A 15816-nucleotide genomic window follows, 5' to 3' on the forward strand; every position below is an offset into this window, starting at 1 on the left:
ATACATTTTTTTATACTGGAATACATGAGATTAAGGAATCATCAACAATATTTTGAGTGTCTCCAAATCATTGTTAAAAAGTTCTGAGATTTTCTCTCTGGGTAATTTATCAACATTAATGAAATACTACATAGAGAAATCTTGGCATTTATCAAGTTTATGACCCGATATTGTCTTTACACACATTTGAACCTAAATCTCACCCATAAAATAATGGTTTCATCTCTTTTTAGTTTAAGATATTGTAGTTTCTCTGTTGCGTTGTATGCATATTGCGTAAAAAAAATTAAATGCACATTTCTTTATTTCTTTAAAAAACGCTATTTCTTAGTTTTTTTATGATTCAATCGCATTGTATTTTACTTTCCTCAATGTGAGTTTTGACGTTTTGTAAAACTTATATATTTACCTCTAGAGTTCGTATTATTTCAATGGCAGATGTTTGTTTTCCTCCAAAATAAACTTACAAAAATAATACGAACGTAAACTTATTCAGACAAGATGTTGACAGTAATTTTACAAAGTAGTTCTAAGTTAAAAATAAAAATACGTAGCTTAGAATTTCGTTACTTTAGATAACGTTGAAAAGAGTGTATTATTTCGTGAATATTATAAAGAAAATGGCGAATTTGTTTTACGAGCAGGTTATGTTTAAAGATGATAAAATCAAAACAGTTTTATGGCAGCATGCGCTTTGAAAATTACGTTCTAGAATTTCAGATACATCGAACATGAAAAGCATAATATAAGAAGAATTTGAACACTATTTTTGCTGACTTTAAATAGCGAAGTAAAACGTGTCAGAAATTTTCCGACTAGGTTATTTTCAATGTTTTATGATACCTCAAAAATATTTCTTAAAATGCTGACAATTTTATTGATAAAAATCTTTTTGTAAGAAATGGAATTAAACTATAGTGTCTTTGTTAAAAAATTAACACATAAATCGTAAATAATTAATAAGACCTAAATTTGTTGCAACAAAGAGGAAACATTTTTGTCAAGAAAATACATAAGTATATGCAATTACGGGACTGATGACTTGTAATTGGCTGATTTAAGAGCCCAAAAGCTGAAACCTTTATTGATCTGCGTGAGATTTAACTGACTGAATCACATGAAACATCCTACATTTTTTTTTTGTATTGGTCTGGGTGATGTGGTGTATTATTAATTACTTTTTTTCTTATCCTTTCTTTTCTTCGTGTAGACAAGCCTTTCAGCTAGAGAAAATATTTCTTCAAAAAAATATTAACATTGAAATCGAAAGATTTTTTTAAGGCGTAAAGGAGGTACTAACTTGTATGTAAATAATACAAAATTTTAATATATGATGACACGAATAGCAATAAAAAAGTGTATTCCTTTCCCTGGGATATTTTCTTTGAAAATTTAATGGAAATATCCCCATTTAAAAATATAAGTCCAAGTTGACGGTATTTATTTTATTTGACTTTCAAAACAAAAGAACTTCATTCCACTTTAACGACAAAACTTTGTCTAAATTAGTGTTGTTGTAACAGTATACTTTACCTGGGTATACTTACAAACATACATACGTTATGCAATCGAATGGCTAAAATTTGGAATTGCAAAAGTGAATTTATAAAACTGCTTGTACACGTATCGATATAATGCTGCGGAATATATAGGCAGAGAGGGCAGGGCGTTACTTCTGTCATATAGTATTGAAATATTTTTAAAATATGAACGCAAAGAAAAAGAAGTATAGTTTACTATAAACAAAATATTATTGCTACCTTTATGTTATACGTTAAAAAAACAATCATACCTAGGGCCTTGCTTATTATCATTATTATTCATTATTTTTAAAATATATGCATTAGCGTTTTTATAATTTACCCAAATATTTCAATTTTGGTAATTATTTTCAACGAGTTATAAACTATATGAAAAAGTTACGCCTAGGCATAGTGGTGGGGTAATGATGAAAATACCATACTTATTACATCCTACTTACATCCCTGTAATAAGGGTGATATTCCCATCCGTATTCTATCACTATGCTTGGCCGTAACTTTCTGCCAGGTTTATGAGAAAGCCCCCTAAAAATTAACCCACTATTTTGCCTATTGTATTTTGAAAATTGGATAAGCAACAAAAAAAGTGATAATAAAAAAATTAACAAATAATCACTAAGTATCCCCGTAGTGGTAAGTATAAAGAATATAATGCAACTTAATATATATATTTAGTGCCATCTTCTTATGCACGCACGATTGTTCCGACTTTTGACATTTTCATCTTTAAATAAGTAATTGGTTCAATTTAAGATGCCATGTCTTTCTCGGTTTTTCTCGTTTTCTGCATTCACGAACATGTGCATTGTAAGTTCCTTGGCCGTTCTTTTTCTATCCATTCACTTTACATGTCCAAACCAACGCAGATTGTTTTTGTCGATAATGTTTGCGTCAGACTTGGTTAACGCGCATTTCGACATTTCTGCACCTATTGTACAAAGCTTTACCTCACATACGCCTAAGAGATCGTATTTCGATGCCATTAAGCTTACTTTTCTCCTTATTTATACAATTCCTTCATTCGTTTTATACATAAAGGCCGAAAACAGGACTTTTTTGTGGACTGGTTATTTTCTATTTATTTAAAATAAAAAACTTTGTAAATTTATCAAACAAGAGTTTAATACATTGAAACACGTATACAATAAGTTTTAAATTACACCTGAGGATGGATAATACTGACTATCCGAAACTTGTGTTTAAATGTATTAAACTCTTGTTTGGTAAATTTACTAAGTGTTTTATTTTAAATAAATTTAAAATGTTTTTCCACAAAGTAAATGCTGAAACAATAAATAATATGCTCATTTTTTCATGGTGGATTGATACTTCAATCAGAGCACATTAACATGTTTTAAAATATATTTGGAGGAAAGGTGAAACCGTTACACGTGCTATTACAGCGACTATTTTACGTTGACCGTACCAAGAAACGAACCTGGAATTTTATATACTGTAAGCAAAAACCAAAAACAGTAGAACAAGCGGCGGATCAATCCCTTAACCATTTCCTTTTTTCGTAGTTTTACCCAAAAGTTGTCATGGAAACGATGGCCAAGATAAATAATATTCCATTGTGAAAAGTTTATTTTTGACACATAAAATTAAAGTAATCCAGAAACCGCATACGCGCATCAAACAAAAGGCGACTAAACTACTCTTAAAATAATAGTTTTACGTTTTGACCATTAATTCTTTGTAGACGTCGCTCAGTACGCAACTCCCGATCCGAATTAAACTATGCCACCTTGTGTCGTTTTAAAGTGTAAAAATACTGCTGGGATTTTAAAGAAACAGGATGGGATCATATTTTATGTATAATTAGCAAATGCATGTGTAAGTAGCAAAAACAAAACTTAAAAATTGTTTTTTTTTTTCATCTGTTAGATTGTTGAAGAAAATGAGTAGGGTAGGGTAGGAGTTCCTTGCATCATCGAGTGAAAATCTTACAGATGCAATATTTTTGTACGACAGGTTTAAAACTTAATAAAGCTAATAAAATTTAAAATAATTAGAAATCTAACCTTTGTCGGAAGTAGAATTATTGATGAAGTACGTGATAATATGTCCCCAACTTATTTTATTGGCCAATTAGAACTAGGTTACCGAAAACTTGCGACAAGAATAGAAAATTGGAAATAGCCCCGAGTGAGTGAGAAAGCAGTAAACATAGCATGTGACATCACATGTAGTCACGTGCCACTATCACAAATTGGATTATTGCTTTGCCGTAAAAATATAAATTCGTATTTTATTTATATTCGGAAGACTGATCATCTTACCTTCACGTATATTACAATTGAATAATTGATAACTGATGAGTTGGCGACTTGCACTTGTAATGCACTTGCCTCGCGCAAAAAAGGTTCCAGGTTTAATTATCGGGGAGATCAGAAAATTTACAGTGTAATTTTACCTGGGTGTTTAGTGTTATAACCTTACAAGTATGTTCACATGTATAATGATACAAAAATAATAACAAAGGTTGACACAGTTAAATGGTGGACTAATTGCCACTATTTCTTACAGTCTAACTAAAACTAAAAAAAAGAATAAAAATTAATTAAAAAATAGAAATAACAATAATAAATTAATTAAAGTAAAAAACAAATAAATGAAAAAGTTTAGGAAAAAACAAACAACTAAAACTTTGCACAAGATTATGGTGTATATTCCTTACATTAATTACATATATTAAATACATTTTAATTTATTATATTATATCTTCAAAATATTAATTTAAAATATTGAACCATTTATTGATAAGAAACACTTTTAACACACCAGCAAATTTAGTAACACAATTTATTTCCTTAATTTTATTGTAGACAGGCTGAATTTCCTCCCTTGAGAGATATTAAGATCTTAATTTGTTACAACAGAAAAGGAAAACACTTTTAAAAAGGGAAAATGGAAGTTTAACCAATAAAAAGTCACAAACCCTACAAATGCCTAGACTTCCATATTCATTTGTCAAAAATGTTTTTCTTCTCTATTTTAACAAATGTAGATCTAAATAAATCTTCGGGGAGGAAATTCAGCCTGTCTACAAACATTTGGACATACTCAAAACATTGTTAATTTAACTATATACCATGCTCGGGTTTGATTCGACATAGTTGACATAAAATATTTAAAGAGTTGTTCTTACGCTAGAATATTTCATAGCGCCTGTAATGGCAGCTGAAGCGCAAGACTGATCTCATTACCTAAATATAACGAAAATGATCCAGATACGCTACAATTGCTGTTCCAATGCAGTGTCCTATGCACCGTTAGGTGCGGAAAGGAAATTATGATGGTCATGATTTCAAGCGTTGTTTGTTTACTGAAAAAGCTTTAAATTAAAAAAAAAAAAAATACCTTAAAAGTTCGACAATAATTTGGTTCAAAAACAGCTCGGTTGATCTAAAAATATGTTTTTACATGCTGAGTTTTGATGAAATATAGCAAGATTATCAATTTAATCATTTTAAATAAAACGAAATATTAATTCCTTAACAAATAATTGTGTCGGTTAACATCAAAAATGGATATATCCAGACTAAGCATTTTTTTACAAAGAACACTTTTCTGAAACTGATTATTGCTATTCGACTAAATGGTTATTTAGACTATATGTAGGTCTGACGTAGGTAATAAAAGTATTATACGTTATTTGATTTGATCGATTAGACTTAGTTTTCGTGTAAAACTTGTTTATAATTTGGATGTAACTCATTTTATATATATCGGAATGGATTTAACTAGTTTTGATAAAATTAATTCGTGGATTTAACCAGTTTTGATCTAATCTGTCATTGAATGTCTGTGTCAGGGTTGTCACTTTTACAAAGTAAAAAATAAATACAATTAATCGTTTTGAATGTTATTGTGTTATTTGAGTGTTATTGAGTGTTGTTGAGTGGATGTTGCCGATTTTGATAAAAAATCCAACTTCTAAAAACAATTATTATGGTATTAAAATAGATTTTCCCATTTTTGAAATATAGATTCTATGTAAAACTAAACTTTTAATCGTGTTTCCACAAAAAATGTTTTTTTACCAATTTTGGATTTAACCAATTTTGATATCCACCGACACAATTATTAAGAATATTGAAAAAGTTTTTATACTGCAGTTAACACGAGAGATCTACAAAAAAAAATCGATAACTTTTGCGCAATTAATTATATAATTCGTCGCTTAGAAAAGAATTTTAAGTGTTCGCGGTGTGGAATTCATCTTTTCTCATTAGTTTAAAGTTTAAGAGTAAAACTCGTTGAATATTCTACACGCATTCTGAATCGGGGACGGTGGCGATGAATAATTTGAAAAGTTTATCGAACTTGACTTCTCCGTTTTATTATTATTAAACCAAGTGAATTGTTTATCCAATCTGTAAAAATAAATTACTCACCAAAATTGAATGCTATTATAGTTGATTAACTTTAAACTTTCACCAAATTTACTCGACTCGGGTGTTATTTAGTGTTGATTGAATTAAGTTCAAGAGATTTTTGTTAAACATGTACAATTATTAACATAATACAACAGGCATCTACAGGGCATCTACAGGCATCTACAGGCATCTATAGGGCTTATAACCTGTCAATGGCTGGTTTGAGTGGCCACTTTACACACTGTGTAACATTCACCATTCTGCCCATATTTGAACATCTATATTCCGTCAATTCTGTCATCTATTGATGTTTGTGAAGTTAAAGAGCTGAAACCTTTGTTTATGCGGGTGAGATTTCTTATCAACGAAAATTTGGACAAACTCAAAATATTGTTGATAAATCCACCTGGTCCATGAAGAAGTGTAGATATTGAAAATTAAATTAAAAATAAGTAAATTACACAATTTAAAAATTATGATATTGTAAAGTATGTTTGCAAATGAACTACTCGTATGTTGTTTTGAAAGTGTGTTGCCTTAACTGTTGTAATAGAGGATTAATTTGTTGAGGGGCAGTTCATTTCGAAAAATATTATTAGTAGCGTAATTAAAATGTTTTGCATTGTAAAAATCAGCAAGCTTGGCTTACTTGACAAAATTATAAGACTTTATACAAAAATTATTACAGTAAAAATATATAAAAAAATTATAAGAAAATGTAAGATTAGAAGAATAAGACATTTTGATATTTTTTTTAATCTCCTTTAAACGAACCAATATTCTTACTTAACACGCTTACTTTTCCGACAAAATAACGAAATTCGTGGTGTTATGTTAGGTCAATTTTCTTTATAATATATTCCGCTGAGGAGCTTACATCTCCTTACGAATTGCAGTGCAAGATTAAAGTTTATTTTTTGCAAACAATAAAGGGTAGTTGCTAGGAGAAAGCAGAAACTCAATTTCACGGAATGGAGAATTTTTCTTCATTATGCATTCCAGTGCGTCTAATTTGGTGCAAATAAAATAGCAGCGAGGTCGTTATGCGTGCCAGAATCCCCACAAAATAAGATAAGCAAATATAATTTTGAATGAGCAATTTGGTACGGAATGAACTATTTGGTCAAATTTCTCAAATAAAACAACTATGGAACAATATTTTATAAGATATTTTCTCATTTAATTCTTAAAAGGCTGTGGTAAAAAAATCATTTTTGCGTGGTGATGGAACATCGTGTAACAAAATACAAAATATTCTGAAGTTTAGACATCTAAAAAAAGGAGACATACTGTTTAATAGTTCGTTTTTTCATAATTAACTTTATTTATTAAAAGAAAACAACAACCATTTAAACAAAATGAAATACAATATTGACAAGTAAACCAAAATTGTAGGTCAATCTAGTTTTCTACATTTATAAAAATAAATACCATGCAAAAAAAAAGAAGAAAAAAATTATTCCCGTGAAAAGCCGTTCCGCATAATTCCACTGGTTTTGATTTTTTTTTGAAAGATTTTGTTTTTTGTTTTCTTTAGCGGATGCACATGGAGAAACCCCAGATTAGCCTTCCTTTTTTTCTTCTTTCAAACGAAATTATACAAAAAAATAAAGCATATAAAACCTTTTTATTTACAAACTGTACCTATTTAGGTACAATTGGATTAAATTGTAATAATTATTTGAAATTTAGGTTCTAGCGCTTTCTTTATAGTTGTTTAGAGTAAAACTATACGTATATGTATGTATATATCGATTTAAGAAAAAAAAGTTGTCATTATAATAAAAATATCATTTATCCCTGTTATAGAAATCATAAATACGCCAATCGTTTTACACGCGTGCACTCCAGCTCACTGCCAATAACCGACTGATTTTTTTTCATAAAAAAACACCGGCCGTAAAATACCGACTCTATACAATATAATAAAAAACATATTTATTGCTGTTGGCGTCAGATTAACTGTTCGGATAGCAAGGATAAATATTTTTTTCTATAAAAATCCTGCTTATTTATACAAATTTTAATTTTAAATTCAATACAACTCCTTCATGACTAGTGTGATTTACTTTACTTTTGTTTGTAGGCGTCAAAATATTTTTATTGCTATCAAGGTTTTAAAAATAACAAAAACATTGGAACATTTATTCAAAAACATTCTTATATAATAAAAGGTATAACTTAGTATTGTATAACTGTTTAGTAAAGTAACTAGTAGGGAGTAATATTATTGTTTATTTTGCATTAAAATGTCTGCCTTAAAACAGATTGTAACGAATAATGTAATAACTTATATTTACATATAAGTTATTAATTTAAAAAATACTTGGAACACTTCCACTTAATTATTTTGACCAATTAGAGGGTAAAAGCGCTTTATTTACATATAAGTTATTACATCATTTTAGTGAAATTCCATCAAGAATTGTCAATAAATAATTTAAATGAAATAAGTTTGTAACTAGTTTGGCAGACTAGACATGATCTAGAGAAATCTTTTACCCAACTGTAGTAGATAAAGTTATTGTTATTTTTGTTAATAAACCACGATTATTGTTGTTATGTTTCTTATATTTTTGAATTAAATAATTTTAAAAATTGCACAAAATTTATTAAATGAAAAATCGTTTGTGAAAACAGCCCATTTGAAATAAATTTAATAAGGTTTTAAAAATGGAGAGCAGATTAATGTTTTTCTTGTTATTTAGAATACTTCAACAGATTATCTCGAATTAGGGTGAAAAAAAATCTTTGCGGGAACATCATTAGCAGTTGTGTACTGATTGATGAGCCCCAAAACTTTTCTCTACAAAAGGGAGGATAACATAAGCCAAATTAGTGATGCGCAAAATTGACTGATGGATACGACTTACTTATAACCAGTTATGAGAACATACAACAGTTGATCTATTGATAAACAAAAAAGATTTAATGTATATGTGCATAAAATATGTATTTACATAAAGTTTAGCTGAAAATACCTACATATTCCATTATCATAATTAAACCCAAATCTGCACCTGACGATGCATAGGGTACTTCATTTGAAAATCGCACAAAATTGTATCTTGATCACACAACTTCGTGTAATTTTAGGAAGTTGAAATGAAGTGAAATATTGCAGTGAAAACACTTTATGTGTATAACTGAAAACCATTTTAATGATCGCGTTCTTTGTACCCATTTCCTAGTTAAAAATGTAAGTAATATTAGAAAACTAAAAACATTTTGACAAATAAGTTGAAATTTTGTATGCGATTTTTAAAAAAATGAATTAAAACATTGATTTAAGGGTTTTATATAGATTTTCCGCGTACACACAAATATGTTTTTTGAAATGATTGTTTATTAGACGCTTTATTTCAATTACGAAAACAATAAATCATTATTTTTCCAATATTACATATAACTCAAAAATGTAAAAGATTAAAGACAGACATAGAAGGCATGTTTAGAAAAAAATATTTTCTTCCTATAAAAACATTTAGACTTATAAATCAATCATGAGCGGAATCAATTATTACGTATGATATTATCAGTAGGAGCGCATTTTGTAAAACCAATTTTAATAAAGTTTAATTTTAATAAAACTCGGCTCTAAAATCTATCTAAAGATCAGCTAGAATTGATAAAGAAGAGATACCCAAACTTTTTGAAAAGCAGGGGTGCCTGTCCGTAAATGCTATTGTATGGCTCAAATATGTTTCTAGGTATAGTTTTGAAAGTACCTACAAGAAAAGGTATATATATTTATATTTTTTTTATAAATTTATTGCAAAAAAAAAATATACATACTTAATAACAGGGAATCTATATAAAACCAATTAATGTAAAATGAAAGCACAGTGTGTTCTCTGTTTATGATAGTCTCCATCTAACATGGCACAGCCTGTTTTTAGATAGAGATTTTTATCTTTAGAGCGTAAGTAGTCCTATACTAATAAAACAATAACATAAAAAAGAAAAACTAAAACTTCTTAATTATAAATGCCTAGCTAATCAAATGTAAGAAATTAAAAATCGTTATTATACAAATATAAAGTATATATATGTGCCAAGAATACATTTTACTTAAACATAAATAATAAAGTATATTATATAGTAAACAACAAATATAAAGCAATGAAATACATAAAAATATAAATAATACGTGTACCAATTATATAAAGTACTACGTGTTTTGATTTACATATATTTTTCAAAAAATCTCTCGCTACACTATTTATATGTGCAGTTTTTTTTTATTTAAAAATTTGTTTTTCATTTTGAGTCTTTTATATTTGGCAATAAATCATTAAATGTTTTTGGAGCAATTACATTACACTGCTTTTTACCAAAGGCGGTTGATACAAATGGGACAATACAGTTTATTTGTGTTGCTGAACGAGAGTTTATATTCTGTTGGGTTCTTTTGACTTTACTGAATTTATCATAAATACAAGGCTAGCACAACGTAAGGCTTGTCAGTGCCAAAAGACGTTTTTAAACAAGTATGGACAGAGAACACTTCATTATACAATCCCAATTTTTTTTAAAGAATGTATAAAGAAAATAAGATAAAATAATAATACGTTCATACTAATTAACATTCAATGCAGTTTTTAAACGTGTTCAAAAAATTTCTTTAAATCTACTTTAAATTCATTTTTTGATATTTTATTTTAAATTGTTTTTAGTTCATTGAGGAGATTATTATAATTTTCTACACCTTTGAAGACAAAGCTATTTTGACCATGACTTGTGAGGAATTTAGAAATTTTAATATTATTTTGGTTCATCTCATTCATCTCAGATTCTTTTACTTTTTCTTCATTATACCTTTGTTTAACGAAATTTATTTTATGAGTGTCTACTGTATGAACCTTAAATATTTTATATCTACTTTCCGTATTGAATGTTGAGGGTTTCTTTAGAATTACTTTAATAAATAATCTTTGTACTATTTTAAGAGGGTTTAATATATTGGCATATGCACCACCCCATCTTTCACTACCATATTGTTACAAAAATTGTACAACTTAGTAATAAACTATTTTTATATTGTTAATTTTTAATGTTTTCCTTAATCTTATAAATAATATAAATAACAATTAATACATATTATGTTTACGCATTTTCTAATACGTTTAACTAGTTCACTAATATGGTCTTTCCATTTTAAGTTTTGGTCTATGTATACACCAAGATATTAAATTGTATCTGTTGTATCAAGTACTGAACATGTTAAATCGCAGTTAGTTTTATTGCAATTGCTTTAGTGAATAATTATTTTTACTGCTGAATCTAAATTTGTTTTGTTAATAAAAAATAAGTTTTTTTTTTGTTTTTTCCGTATTTAAAGATAATAAATTTTGGTCAAACCATAATTTTAATTTATTTATAACGTCATTAGCAACTAAATTTACTTAGTTCCAGTTAACTCCCTTAACTAAAACATCCATATCATCGGCATATGATATAATTTTTTAATTTAAATTTTGACAAAATATGTCATTGACATAGAGAATAAATAAAAGCGAATCTATCACCGTACCTTGAGGTATTCTTAAATCACAAGTCCCTATTTGGCTTTATGTATATTTTATTTTTACCATTTGAGGTCGTTGGAATATATAACTTGTTGGCCATTCAATGGTTTTGCCACCCATTTCCACATCTTTAAATTTTGATATAAGTTTATTGTGTGATACTCTATAGAATGCTTTTTTTAAGCCAATAAATATACCCATACAATTTAATTATTTGTCTAATCGAATTATGAATATGTGTGAATAATTTTGCAATAGCATCCTAAATGCTTCTATTTTACATAAATAAATGTTCTTAATAATGTTTATATTACTTTTCAAATTTACATAATTTCTATAACTTTTTTATTTGTAAAGGAAAAAAAAACCTTCTTACAAGCCGGTTTCATGGTTTAGTGGGTGTCATTAGTTTTCCTTTTATATTTTTCTGTTCATTTATGTATTTTCTTAAACAATCTACCTACCTTATTTGTCTTATACAGCTGTCTTGTAATCGATTCCAATCTATAACCTTTGACGATGACGGCTATAATCGGTTAAATTAGTTTTAAAAATATTAAAATTATTCGATTGTTACGCGCATCACTAAGGGAAATCTTATTTCGCTTTGAAAAATGAACCATCCCGTTATGATCCTACAAATCTGAACTCTTTTTCTTTCAAAGAAGGGTAAATATGTCATTTAAAGACAAGGGATAGTGCCCCGAAAATTTAAAGCCGGTCATTTTAGGCAGGCTTTAGTGGATGATAAGGGATTAGGGTGTTTGAATAAAAAGACAAGATAAGTTTGAAGTAAAAAAAAAACAAATAAGACGTCCTTTTTTTATAAAAAAGGTGGAGAAAATAATATAACCGGCTAAAACAAAGTATATTTGAGAATAAAATTGTTAAGAGAGACACATAATCATCACCATTCCCATTTCCGCATCCAGAGATGCATCGGGCACGGCATTGGTAAACCAAATGTAGCGTTTTTCGATCATGTGTTACATTAAGGTAAGGTGATCAGTCTTACGCTTTAGGTGGAAGTTCGATGAAATCTTAAATTTTAATGAATATGCCTTCAAATGATTTGTCACGGTTTGTACTTTTGAGACTTAAAAGTTAGCTGCGCAAAAGTAAAGTTAAAAAAGTTTAAATAAATCTGAGATTTTGTCAAATTTGCAAAACGGCTGTTTAACATTATTTATGCAACTTACTTTGGTCATTTTGACGAAATTATAAGTAAATAACCATAATCTACACCTCGTGAGGCATGGGATATTGTAGGCAAAAGTTCGACCAAAATGATGCTTTTTCGGTCCCCTAAGGCCACGATTTTTTCATTTGTTTTGCATCCAATCAACTCCCTTCACCACTTAAACATACCTCATTTTGTTCATTAAACCTTCACCGTAGAGCATTTTGATTCGCGAAAAAAACGGCAGGTGTTATTCCTTCCGCGAGTAGGAAGTGGACCACAGCACGTGGCTTGCACTTGGCGAAATTTCTTACCGACATCTTTCCCGCAACTGGACACTACAACGTGAGTTTACGCACTTCCGTGTTCCTGAGATGCTTACTCTGTCAAGAGATCCCCCTCTACAATTTGGCGTTGCCATTTATCAAAAAACACAAAATAACAGCCCGTTATGGCCACAGTACACTTACTTTCTGAACATGTCTCGTAAAATAGGCAAGCGTAGTTAATGCTCTCGGAAGGGTCCTCGGTATACGGCCCAGCCGGAGTGTCACCTTCACTTGATAACAGTTATTGCCGGAGACTGTTGCGTCTGTTGTCTTATCAGTGCATCAGTGCATGCAGTTATAGATCTAAAAATTTATAAACCATTGTTTTATGAAACTGTTCACATGTATTTTCATTTAAAATTACATGTATATTTATTATATTTTACGTGTGTATATCCGTACGTGTATATTACTAGAATAATTGTGTATGTGTAATTCCGACTTAACATTGATAGCAAGTCAGAGAATAAAAATTATTAAATGTGTTGTATTTCATTTTGTATGCATAATTGTTTCCACCGAAAATGACTGAAAAAGCACACATAAAAAAAAAAATGTAATAACTTTTTAATATTTTTATAAAATACATAATTTACTGCCTTAGAACGGGGAAGCTATTCCTAGTTAGGCAGCTTAGATGAACCATTGGCAAAAATAAAAAATATATTTGTTCACTTTTACTACTTAATTAATTTGTTGTATAAATATTTATTTGTAAATTGCTGTAATAAACACGTGAAAAACACAATTGTTAATAAACGAAAATCCCTACAAAGTTGAACCACTGCGCACCCAAAATTATTAAGAGGCACTTATTATCAACACTCAATTTGTTATTTTGGGCCTGCCATATAAGACACTATAATTTACATCTGTAGAGAAGAATAAACATTAAGTTAAGAGATATTTTACATTTATAATAAAACGTTAAAAATATAATATTTCGTTCAAGAATTCAACATTCCATTACGTATGTTTGTTTGAGATGACGTTTTTTATCACATAAGTATAAGCTTTTTCCATTTATCTTTACAAATCTAATTACTAACTTCATACCAATTTAATTAAAAAGGACTGATATGTTTCTTTATTGTTGTTTTATAATTGTTTCTCTTAATTAGTAAGTGTATTTGAAGAACCCTAAATTTACACGTTTTATTGTGTATTTTGTCGCAAAACATAAGCATTTCCATTTTATATATCATAATATTGTATGAAGACAGATAGATAACAGTTTTACTGAAATAATAAAAACGGTATTCAGAACCATTCAAAGGTAAATAATAACGAATCTTTCCATACGAAATTCATAAATTATTGTATATGAGATAAATAATTGAAATTATTTTTAATTAACTCATGCATATTTTGTATTTTTAGTAACATTTTTATTCCATCAAAAATGCTTCTGTTTTTTTTTATTTATTTATTTTATTTTATTAAAGTTTTTTTGTTTTTCTTCTAAAATGAACATAATAATAAAACAGAATATTAAAAAAGTAAAGCATAATTACATATCAACAAAATACATATTAATAGAAAAATAGTAAACCAAAAAATCCCACAAAGACATGGCCTGTTTGTGGGTATACAAGAAAATGTTAATGAATTTTCGCTCCTATAATAAACAATGGGCAGTTCTAATATTTTTGTATAGCATAAGAAAGAAAAAATGAAATATTCTGTAAAAGATATGGTATTTTTTTATATTAATTTAAAAAGGAAATAAAAAATATTTAAAAAAACACAAAAATATTCCTTATTATTAAAGGGCAACAAAATAAATCATAGAAAAAAAGAGTTCATATCTTTAGTTTGAATCCAGGAAAGTGCATGTTTTTTAAAAGAAGGAAAATCAATGCAATATTATCAGTAAAAAAATAATTAAAAAATTTTGGGCCTATAAAATATGCATGTCTCTGTGCGAGCCTTGTTTTACAATGTGGTATTTCTAACACACGATTCCTTCTTTGACTTGATCTATTTGAATTACTTGTAAATAAATTTTGGTTCTTAAATATATATTTTAAACATTGAAAACAATATATTTGTCTTAGACTTAAAAGTTTCATACGTAACATAAAGTACAAGAATTAACAAATTGAATAAATACAATATCGTTGGTAACACTGGTTGACAAGCACTGATTTTACAGAAAAAGAGGTGGTGGAGATATTGTTTCACAATAGGGGATAAGTTCGGGTTCCGGGTGGCCAAAACACGTGTGTGCCTCGGACAACCGAACTATCTCTTCCTAGTGATATGATATCCCGTACTGTATTTAGAAGTTAGCGAAAGAGCCTAACTGCCAGCATTCGTACTTCACTGAGTAGGTACTCGGGATCAATAACTATGATCTGAAGTAATCAAATTACCTATATGTCTGACCAAAGAACCCGGATGTGCCAAATAAGGCAAAAAACTAGGTAAACAAAGGTTGACAGTATAATAGAGAGCCAGGGCGTAGCCTAGTACCAAAGAGTTCCAGATAAGGAAAGCAATCTGGTTCGCTAGGAGAACTCCCCTAGCAAACCTAGAAGAACCCTGAGTGGGTGTTCATACCAAAACGTATCAAGAGATAGGTTAGCAGAAAGGTTAAAGAACGATCCAGAATATTCTGTTTTTTGGAGCCAGAAATCCACCTTATAAAGGCCAAAATTGGGCGGGTATGAGAAATTTAAGGCTCTTGCGGGGCATGAGGTAAACGCGGGTGGCCAGAGGGCATCCCATTGGAATGCGGTAGAAAATGAAAACCTCTACTATGTGTTAGAGGAATTGTTAATATGTAACTATCTTGTAAGAAATGTATAAAAAGAAATGTAAAAAATAACAATATGCTAAATAAAATGTATAGGG

The 15816-nt window shown here is 28.9% G+C and overlaps 1 protein-coding gene across 9 annotated transcripts in view; it reads left to right on the forward strand.

The window, feature by feature from the left end:
• LOC148281517 (UNC93-like protein) overlaps positions 1-15816 on the forward strand; it is a 96329-nt gene that overhangs the window by 58875 nt on the left and 21638 nt on the right. The window contains exon 6 of one of the 9 annotated variants that reach the window (XM_088226598.1): positions 7461-7519. The exons of the other annotated variants lie outside the window; for them this stretch is intronic. Coding sequence (XP_088082724.1) covers positions 7461-7489 — 29 coding nt within the window. The 3' untranslated portion in view covers positions 7490-7519. Of the gene's footprint in view, positions 1-7460; positions 7520-15816 lie in introns of those variants that run through there. 9 annotated transcript variants of the gene reach the window in all.

This window comes from Micrasema longulum, unplaced genomic scaffold, assembly GCF_059751315.1.
Source record: "Micrasema longulum isolate JH-2025_06_02 unplaced genomic scaffold, ASM5975131v1 h1tg000444l, whole genome shotgun sequence".
NCBI lineage: Eukaryota > Metazoa > Arthropoda > Insecta > Trichoptera > Brachycentridae > Micrasema > Micrasema longulum.